The sequence below is a fragment of the Helianthus annuus genome, chromosome 7 (genome assembly GCF_002127325.2).
Source record: "Helianthus annuus cultivar XRQ/B chromosome 7, HanXRQr2.0-SUNRISE, whole genome shotgun sequence".
Taxonomy (NCBI): Eukaryota; Viridiplantae; Streptophyta; class Magnoliopsida; order Asterales; family Asteraceae; genus Helianthus; species Helianthus annuus.
The window spans coordinates 75,929,130-75,940,063 of record NC_035439.2 but is presented as its reverse complement, the minus strand read 5'-3'; the positions used below and the strand labels follow the sequence as shown (position 1 = coordinate 75,940,063).

The 10,934-nt window shown below is 36.6% G+C and overlaps 1 protein-coding gene across 1 annotated transcript; it reads right to left on the bottom strand.

Moving 5' to 3' along the window:
• Nucleotides 1-252: 252 nt before the first annotated feature.
• On the bottom strand, nucleotides 253-4,558 carry LOC110886669 (uncharacterized protein PF11_0207). The gene is made up of 3 exons (XM_022134505.2): nucleotides 3,127-4,558; nucleotides 2,838-2,991; nucleotides 253-1,983 (listed from the first exon to the last, which is right to left on the bottom strand). The coding sequence occupies exons 1-3, from the start codon at nucleotides 3,144-3,146 to the stop codon at nucleotides 481-483; spliced, it is 1,677 nt and encodes a 558-aa protein (XP_021990197.1). The 5' UTR covers nucleotides 3,147-4,558; the 3' UTR covers nucleotides 253-480.
• Between the last annotated feature and the right edge of the window lie 6,376 nt (nucleotides 4,559-10,934).

Sequence of the window (10,934 nt, the reverse complement as noted above, 5' to 3'; positions counted from 1 at the left end):
ACTTCAGAGTTGCAAATTACAACAAAAATACAAAATGTGTACTAAACAAATACGTTTAAACACGATGTTCATTGACACTCAAGTCAATTTATTTATAGTAGAAAAACCTTTTTTAATAACTTCTATAAATAAGCGGGTTCAACGGTTAATCCACAAGCCCACCATGTTGACCAAAACTTATTTAGCTAAACGCATTCACATGTTCGACTGTAAACTAAATGAAACCTGTTTAGACTAAAAGCAAGCCACAGATTTCATGGATTCATAATTTCATATTACCCGTACTTAAACCTATCAATTATAAAGCATTATACACAGTTTTAATAACCAGTCTCAAACACTCCTAAATTCTGAAAGGGACGTTGAAGCCATAATCATAAATCAGTGACAAATACTAAATACAAACCAATTATAAAATTTAATTCACCAAAAGTATGATCATGTCTCCAAATCCCATGTATAAACTTACCATAAAAATAATCAACTTTCCTGTTCTTTACTTTGTTCTTTCACCTGTTCTTTACCTTGTTCTTTCACTTGTTCTTTACCTTGTTCTTTCGCATGTTCTTTACCTTGTTCTTTCACCTGTTCTTTACCTTGTTCTTTCACATGTTCTTTACCTTGTTCTTTCACATGTTCTTTACCTTGTTCTTTCGCATGTTCTTTACCTTGTTCTTTCGCATGTTCTTTATTTTTTCCAACTATAAGCTCTCCAATCTTCTTAAACAATCTCTTCCTGTGGTAAAGTCCATACAGATAATACCCCTTATCCTCACCATCTTCTGTATGATGTCCATGATGATCCGCTTCTTCAAAATGACCGGCAGTTGCACTCCGCCGATGATTGCCTTTTGTTTTTGGCGTTCGCGGTTCAGACTTGGGTGACACATCAGTATCGAAAATCGACCCTTTGAGTGCTTCAGCCTTCTCTGGATCAATATCTACAAAAGCTTCAGCATGATCAGCTTCATGATATAACATGTCGTCGTCTTCTTCTTTTTTAAATTTAAAGTCATCAAAACTAAACATTTGTTGGTGTATAGTTCTTCCATCTAAATGATCTTCGTAAAGCGAAGCAACCGGGGAGTTGAAAACTTCGGTATGTTCTTTATCTTCACAATGTTTGTTAGCTTCATAATGTTTGTTAGCTTCGGTTTTTGCAGCGAGTAATCTTTTGAACTCCTTCAAGTTTTCACGAGCCGCGACTTCATTGATTCTTAACTTTTCGTTTTCTTCAGTAAGAGCGCGTAACGATTCTTCCTTTTTGGATAATAAGTCCTTGAGCTCGGAGTGTTCAGCTCGGGCTATGTTGGAAGCTTCTTTAGCAGCCTTAGACTCGTTTAGCGCTTGTTTGACGATATCGCGTAGTTTAGAAGTTTCTTCTCTTGTGATCTTGGTGGTGTTTTCCGACGCGACTAATGCTTCATGTAACTTCTTGTTTTCGCGTATGAGCGAGGCGTTTTCTTCGTATGCTTTATTTATACAACCTATGAATCCCATTTCTTTCGCGGTCCATGAAGAAACAGATTCTTCGGTTTCCATTCGTAAGCGCTCGGATTTGTCCTTTTGTAACGCGAGTTCTCGGTTAAGTTTTCTTATTTCTTCTTGCAAACGCGCTACTTGTTCTCCTGAAGCATTTTGTGACTGTAGCTCTTTGTTTAGATGTTTCACTTCAAGCTTTGATTCTTCCAAATCCATTTTAGTTTGCTCAATCTGTTGTGTTTGAAGCATCAATGCTTCCAACATATGTGCTTCTGATTGTTTAGTTTTCTCAACTTCATCTTCCAGTTCCACAATTCTTTTCTTCAATTCCCCTATCAACTTTGCGGATTCTGCGTTAGCCATCTCTTTAACCTCGTTAAGCTCAGCGATCACTCGGTTTCTTTCGGTTTCTGATTCGTCTAATCTCACTTTCGTGTTCTTCAATTCCTCTTCTAAACTGTTGATTTGTTTTTGCTGTATTGCGGCCTTTACTATCCGATTCTACATAACAAAATCCCAAATCATCATCATACACTACTCCAAACATTTTCATCGAAAATTCATAGGCGTTACCAAAATTACTAGGAAAATCACCAAAATTAACAAAATAGACATTTGACTTCCATATTTGTTCAAATAAGCACTAGCATTGATTTTCACATATGTCACCTTATCGGAGTGTGGGCTACGAAGGTGTCGGATTATCGGAATGTGGGCTATGGAGGTGCCAGCTTATCTAAGCATGGTGTCACGGGCCAAATATTTGAAGGTCGCAATGCTATGAGCCGTGCTTGAATGCTTGGGTTACTGGCTAGTCCAGGACTTTATCGAGGGACAGAGTCAGTGTCAATGAAGTGTTGCACGTGCCTAGTCGTGTTTACGACGAACGCACCACTGGTCGAGAGCTGGCACCGCTCTCCTGATGAGTCCAAGGCAGGACGAAACCAGTAACTCACACAAAGAAGCCAGATGGATTGGCTTGTCCTCTGGGCCTTGGGGACGCCACACAGGGTCGAAAACTAACCCTGTGACAGTGGTCTATGAAGGTGTCAGATTTTTTAAGGCATTGATCGGTTGTTTTGGATCACCTACTTGAACAAATGTAGAAATTAAAGCTTATTTTGTTATTTTTTTGGTTAATTTGCCTATTTTCGTTGCTTTTCCACAATTCTTTCATCCGAAAATTTTCGACAAAGTTTTATTTTATAAAAAAAAAAAAAAAAAAAAAAAAACACCTATAATTCCGTAAGAAAATTGCCAGATTCCCACAATTCAATAGTTGGATCATAACCTAATCACAAAAAAAAGTCTCGAAAATTCATACTCCTCCAAATTAAACAAACGAAACGACATACCTCCGCTAAGCTAACAGAATTACGCTCAACAGAAACTAGCGCGGCTTTATCAACCTGCGAAGCAAGACTATCTCCTCGACAAATCTTCGATCCAGATATCGTTCTAAGCAGAAACGATGAATGCTTCTTTTGTCCAACTTCCACATACCCAGATCTAAAAACCAACAAACCAACAAGTTGGTAACGGATTACATATTCAAAACAAAATCTACTTGTAACGTATCATTTTATCTCATCATGTACAATTAACAGAAAAATATAGACACGGAGAAGAAAGTAATGTTCGTACCTGGATTTGGAACGTAACATGTTGAAAGATTGTGGTGTCAAAATTATTTCTGGAAGCGAGATGAAATCGGAGAAAAAAATCGATGAAAATCGTTGAATTTACACAGGTTTGAAGGAAGCCGTGGTTGGCGGGTGCAGACTTTTCTCTGTAACGTATTTTTTTGTTTTTGGAAATCAGGTTATTAGAAATATTTTAAAGTTAAAGTTTGGTGCATTTATTGGTCTTTAATATTTTCGTTTAATATTTAGTCAAGTTGAAAAAGTGGTGTTAGATATTTATAAAATAATAATATTGATATTGAAGTGTTACAGTTTTATGATTATTTATTAAAAGATCTTATATAATTTTTAGGAACGGCATGAATAATGTTATATGGATTTACATTTTGTATTTAATCTCATGTTTTTGTTTTTAAGGGAAATATAGTGTGTTGGTAAGGTGTTTTTTTCTTATTCAAGATCAGCTGGTGTGGGATAATCATGTCACGTAAACGGGGATTTTATTGTTAATTTGCACAATGTGAAATAAAACATCCTTTAAAGTTTTCATTAACTATATAAAAAACGAAAAAAGAAAAGAAATTTGATTGATTGGTCCCCAACTTTCTCTCCTTTAATGCTCGCCAAGGGCTTGGCAGAGGCAACCATAGCACCCCTACATGGCATTACCGTTAAAAAAAAAAAAGCACCCCTACATAGCAAAGGATTGTTGTTGTTAAGGACACCATCCAACTGAGGTGGCTGAAGACATTAACGTTAAAAAAATAATTAATTATCTTCTTAGTAAAGAGACATTAAAAAATAATTAATTTGATCTTCCCAGTAAAGAGATTATAATACTTTTACACTCAATTTTAATTCTTACTTGATGTTTTCATGAAGCAAAACAATCAATTCATCTCCCTATTAAAGAGATTATAATACATTTTTAATTTAATTTTCTATTTATGTTTTTACGAAGTTAAAGCGAGGATAATTATTTGAGTGTAGAACTAGAATGATATGAACACGTATTGTATCGCTATTGAAAATTTTAGTATTGAATATCAGACGTACTGGTTTGTTGTTGTACAATATTAATTTAGGCCTAAATGGTAAGTTAACCAGAAACACTGTAATACTGTTTTTTTACCTTATTCTTTTCACTAAAATGATGTTATTAAACTTGTTTCGATGCGAAATGGTGATGCATCAAATCATAGCGTACAGAAAAACAGTTCTTCTATAACTGGAATTGAGTACGACATATACCAGTTCGAGACAATTTAGCATTATCCTCTAACCTAATTGTCAGTGGAAAATAAGAGAATATAAAGAGCATTCACATCTCAGTCCTCATCTTTAACCATATAATATAACCAAAATTCACATTTTTTTTAATTTTTTACTCACTTGTAAAAAAACCTCATATGTCCATTCCCGATATTTATCTCTATTCAGTTTAATACTATTTCTGTATTCTTCCTTTTATAATTATTCCCTTTATTTTACTTCTATCCACCCATAAAGTATATTAAAAAACCGTTTATTGGATGAATATCAAGAAACAAATTTAAAGAATGAGTTTGTTTCTCACAAAAAATATGGAAAATACAAATGGGAATGAGAGATGAGATGTAGAGGTGTCTTTCATGATTTTTCTTTTTTCTTTTTAGTTTTTATGATGTTCTTTTGAATTTAAGATTTGGGAGATGAAATAGGGGGGTGACATGTGAATGCGAATGCTTTAACATTTTTTTTATAAACAAATATTAGATGAGGGAGAGGACATTTGTAGTTGCTACTTGCTAGAGCCTAAAAGACGTTAGGTGTTCATTTATTTATATGAGATTATGAATATGAATATTAAAAGCAATTGATGAGGGGTGAATGTGCTAAGTTGAGTAATTCTAGGGACTTTTATAATTTAAAATTGTAGCGTAATTGATTACCGGAAGTAACTCGCGTGTGACCTTGTCCAACGGCCGGCAAACATTGTCTTGGGAGAACGTTACTTTAGTCAACCTTCATAATTTGGGCTCGGTCATCAATTTGGGCTTTTGGTTTCTAGTCAAACAACTCAATATTTAATTCTTCATTTTCTAAATGAAGTTGGTTATATCCAAGTCCGAGCAATGTTAGTTATTGGTAGGAGTTCAGTCTCTTAGTCGGTATTTGTTTTTTTTTTTTTTTTTTTTTTTTTGAAATCTCACTAAAACACGCCAACCCGAAGACCGGGCCAGCCAACAATAACAAGAAACTACATATTCACAAATCTACACCAGTCAGTCCAATCTAACAACCCTTTCTTACGTCTATATTTAAACCAAACAAAACTGACCGAACGAACTTCACAAAAGAGATCTTCCACACTTCTTCTCTTGTTCGAGAACCGGACATCATTTCTAGCCTTCCAAAGTAACCAACACGCTGTGTAAATGACCCCTTGAATCGCCTTCTTCTCTGACTCCAAACTCGGACCATGTTTATGAACTTCAGTCAAGTCTCTAAACGAAAAAATGAAAAACCTATATACCCGACACCACAAAGTGATCTTCTCCCAAAGCTTTAGCGCGAACGAGCACGACGTGAACAAGTGGGAGACCGAATCCGTACCAGCATCACAAAAACTGCAACCGATATTCCCCACCGAAACCCCCCTCCTAGAGAGAGCCTCACCGTTGGAATCCGATCTAATTCAGCCCGCCACATAAACATATTACATTTTATCGGGACCCAAGAGCACCACTCCAACACGTAGCGGCTACTAAAATCCTTCGACCCAACGATGAGTTTCTTGACGGCAGCCACAGAAAAAGACTCCGACCCAGCCCCCAACCAAGCCCACTTATCCGGTTGAGACGAACAGGAGACCGAGCCCAGAGCCAAAGATAAATCGATCCATTCCTTTTTCTCTGACTCCGCATCCAGATCATGTTTCCAAAGCCATAAACCGTCCCCACGAATTCTGTCACTCACACTGCAGTTCTTCACCATTTCGAGACGAAACAAATCAGGAAATGGGGTGTATTTGTTTAGTCATTCAGATAATGATAATGACTGGAGTTATTAATGGGGTGGTGGTTTTTGGCAAAGACAAAGCCTTTAAACATCTTGGGAGAGGGAGGTCTTGGGTTCAAGTCCCATAGATGACATGGAATAAAAAAATATTGTCGTTCAAAAAAAAAAAGATAGTGATGGCGTTATTTAGGGATTAATAGTATAGTGGGTCAAGTTATTCTACAAAGGCTTCTAATTGTAAGAAGTGTAAGAAAGATTTATAGAGTGACAAGTGTCCAATAACCTAAAACTAAACCCACTACATCACCACCAAAAACCTAAACATCCACCCCACCACCACCCAAAAACCTAACCCCCCCCCCCTAAAAAACCTAAACCCCCCCTGGTCAAAAAAAAAACAAAAAAAAAATCTATACCTCACCAAAAAACCTAAACCCCCCCCCCCACACCCCCACCCCCCCAAAAACCTAACCCCCCCCCCCAAAAAAAACCAAACCCCCACCCCCAAAAACCTAAAAAAAAATCTAAAAAAAAACTAAATACCCACCCCCACCCAAAAACCTAAACCCCCACCCCCTCGGCAAAAAAAAAAAAAAAAAAAAAATTTTTTTTTTTTTTAGGGTGGGTGATGTGGGGGGGGGGATGGGTGTTTAGGTTTTTGGTGGTGGTGGATGTTTAAGGTTTTTTTTTTTTTTTTTAAGTGGGGTTTTTTTGTGTAGTGGGTTTTTTTAGGTTATTAGACACTTGTCACTCTATAAATCCTTCTTACACTTCTTACAATTAGAATCCTTTGTATTTGATCCTAATCCATAGTATAAGATGCAAAACACCACATCTAACTAATTATGTTTTGAATTATTCAGGATAATTCGTTCAATGATAATATGACGCTCAGTGGCGGACCCAGGATTTATTTTTCCAATGTAGTCCATTTTTTTGGTGTTCAAAATTTTCATAACAAAACGTTAAAATTTTTGGGTTGGGTCAGAGCTAGGTTTGAATTAGGTTTTAAAAAAAACAAGGTATACAATGATTGAACCCATAACCTCTTGTTGGTAAAGAGGAGGGTTTACCACTAAACCAGTTTTCATTTTCTTTCTATAGTGTCCACCTAATTATATCTATGGGGTCCTTATAAAATTTAATATACCGAATCTACTAATTTTTTTAAAAAACATTGGGGTCCGAGGACCCTAACCCGTTCAATGTAGGTCCGCCCCTGATGACGCTTGGGGTTGTGATTTTTTAACCTGTTTAAGAAGGGGTCAATGTCGATGGCGTTTTGGTACATTGGCAGCCTCATGGCCTTCTAAAGTGGCGGTCATGGGTTTGAGTCTTGCCTGGAGCAAAATGTTCTAGGTTGAACCAAATGTTTTACTATAGTGGGCCTTCGGACGACGGTGGTAGGCCGTGTCACCAGCATTGTCTGTGTTCACGGCCGTATGTGACCTTTAGCCATTAGGTTTACTGAGTGACTGGATTTTTGTTGTTCTTTCAAAAGAAACAAGGGGTCAATGTTTGGATTTTATTAAAATTGAACTTGGATTAGAAAATTGCCTAATGAACGTGTATAACCCATTTATGATTCATTTATAGTTATTATTGCAAATCATATAACGAAGGATCGTTGCTGGATTTTACTAAAATTACACGAGAATTATAAAAATTAAAAAATGCTTAATATACGTGTTCAACCCATTTATGATTTATTTATAGTTATTACTGCTAATCATCGTGATGGAAGATGTTTTTTTTATTAAGTTGATAGATTGACCAATTCAGGTACTAGTCATTTTGGCAAGATGGGAAAATGCATCACTTAAATACCAAAAATATGGGTATATTATTTGACCAACAGACGTGCCTTTTGAATAATATACTTTACCATTTGGACCCTTTTTTGGTGTGAAAATACAATGACACGTGACTTTGCTTCCCAGGTCTCAGGGTGAACGGGGCGCCTGCGGGGAGGGGTGCGGTGAGTGAGTTCCCCGCTCGGGAACACCGCCGCTGACCCCTCGGGGAGGCTAAGCGGGGAGTGGTCAGCGGTATTGTAGGATCGCTGTGTGTCCCGACTGAGTCGATCAGAAGAGTTGTTTATCCGGATCAAAGGCGGAATCAATGACACGGATGCTCGATACACTTTAAATGTCTCGTATATTGATCTAATAATGTTTACAGCACCTGGAGACAATCCGGCAGCACTTCGTTACCGATTACAAGACTAGCTCTCTGATTCCGCTCCAAATGAACAGAATGCCCTATTTATAAGTGGTGAGGTTCCGCTTGAAATGACCATGACACTTTCAAGAGGAATCACTATTAGTGTGATTTCGCTTGAAATGGTACTTGGCAGTTTCAAGCGGAATCACTACCATTTACATGAAAATCAGTTTCTCGCAACTTGAGCACTGGTTATCCTATCCTATCCCATTACATGACTCGATACAAGACGAAGTCAATAGACGTATTGCACTAACAGACTCCCTTTGGATATTGACGAAGTCTTCAGTGTCGAGTCTCTATCATGACACATCTTCAGTCTTGATCAGTCTTCATGCTCTTTCCAAATTGTCTAACACTGTAAGCATCCATCAATCTTCATCTTTTCTATAGCTTCTTCAGGCTCCCTCTTTCATCAAGCTTCCATGCTTTAGGGATCGACACCTCGCTTTCCAGTTACAAGCTCCCCCTTGCTTTGAGCTCGTCTTCAGACCCCCCCCCCTAGACTATGTTGTCAGAATCGTAGTCTGGACTCTTATCTGCAACACTCATACGTTTATAAGTAACAACATTTTAGACTTCCAGATATCCTAATCTGGCAATTCAAATACCTCTAAAACACTCCCCCTATCAACAATCTTTACAGATTTGGCAGTGATAAGTATCCAAAATCCTCACAGTTAATCATCCAAGTCCAAACTAATGACCTTGGAGATATCACAAACTGTTTTTGATTTTTGATAAAAAAAATCAAGTTTCAACTTAATGAACTTGTTTTATTTCCAGAAACACAAACAACTTACTTAGATTTTGAAACTCCGCATTTCAGACATCGGTTGTCGAAAATAAAGCAGAATCAAAAATCTTTTTGTATTTTCTGAAAATATAAAGCAATAAAGAAATATTTACAAACATATTTACAGACAATATTTTTTGTTTGAATATGCGTCAGAGGATCATATCAGTTTTTGACAAGTCACAAGTACCGTTGAGCTTAGTTACACATTAGGAATTAAACAATTCACTTAGATTATCGATATACTGATCCACTTAAATTTTCACACAAACTTCAACTGATTCAGGATACGAATTAGGTGTTTTAAGAACTTAAACTCATTCATGTGTCCCACCTCTTGAATATACTCCCGTATCCAGATCCCAATATTCAGTCTTACAGGTGAGAGTATACCTAGATGATATCTGTAAGGGGTTAAATGCGAAACCGTGAGAGCTCAGGTCAGAACTTCCGTTCAGCAGAGAGATGACGGTTCGACTTTAGGTGTGTCCCCTTTAGAGGATCTTTTCTTCAACAGCAATGATTATCAATTTTAATGTTTCATCTGCTGAGGGCGACGCTATATTTCAACCAATGCGAAAAGTATTATTCGGGGACTAGGTCAGAACTTACATTCAGCAGAAGTCCCGGAATAATACCCCAGATATCACTGAGTATAAAGACCTAGTATTTCAGAAAGAGGGACCTTTCAAACGAGATTTCAAGGGTTACCTATATATCCAAGTAGTGTTCCCCACGAAATAGGCAAAATTCAAACTTGCTTAGGTTTATATCCCGAAAAAGTTTACTAAATGTATAAAAACCTATCGGCATATCATTAGTGAGACTGTTTAACGCTATTTAATCATTACATATCTTTAGCATACTGTAACTGTCTACTGATGTACTATCATTTCCTCTTTTTATACACAACTCAATTTTTTTAATTTTATCATATTTTTGACTTTTTCAAATTTTCTAATGTTTTTGGATTTTCTGACAATTTTTTCTCCCCCTAAAATGCAAAATCATTAAAAGAAAATTTGACAACACGATACTGATAGCTTTGTCTCGCCATTCATTTTCTGCCTAATGAGCTCTGTTTTGCAGAAAATCTAATATAAAGTACCCCCATGATTTACAACCCATTGATTTTCGACAGTTTGAAAACCATTTTTCAATCTTGTGAAAGTAATCATGTTTGTTCCACCGTGAGGGTTTCGGCCTATTCAATCAACACATATTTTTGTAATTTTCTATTTTTGTCAAAAATTAAAACAAACATATTTTTGGTTTTTCAAAATTTTAACAAACAAAAAACATATTTTTGATTTTTAATTTTTAGGGTTTTGAAAATATTGTTTATTTATTGACAGAAAACAAACAAACTCCCTGTTTCACCCAACACAGGGTCCAGCAGCCTCTTCCTCCTCTCCATGTGCCAGACTGCTCCAGTTTCCATTTTCACAATCTTCAGTTGTCTTGAGCACCTGCACATTCAACTAACTCAATTATTTGAACAATTTAGCCCAGGTCTGTTGGACCTTAGGCATTTCAACACAATATGCATCATGCAATTTTGGAAAATCTTTGTCATCAAAGACTTTTTCAACTTTGACTTCAACTTTCTCACCTTTTACCGAAGTCACTTGTTTCTTAACACTCCATGTATGTCCTTTTGGAGTACCTCTTTTGTAAAAATGTGAGTCTTTTTGAACACTTTGATTTTGAACAACAATTTTTGGTTTCCAAAACTCTTGGGGTTTTGTCATATCAACTGATGTTTTCCAACTTTGCGTTGTTCTGAATCT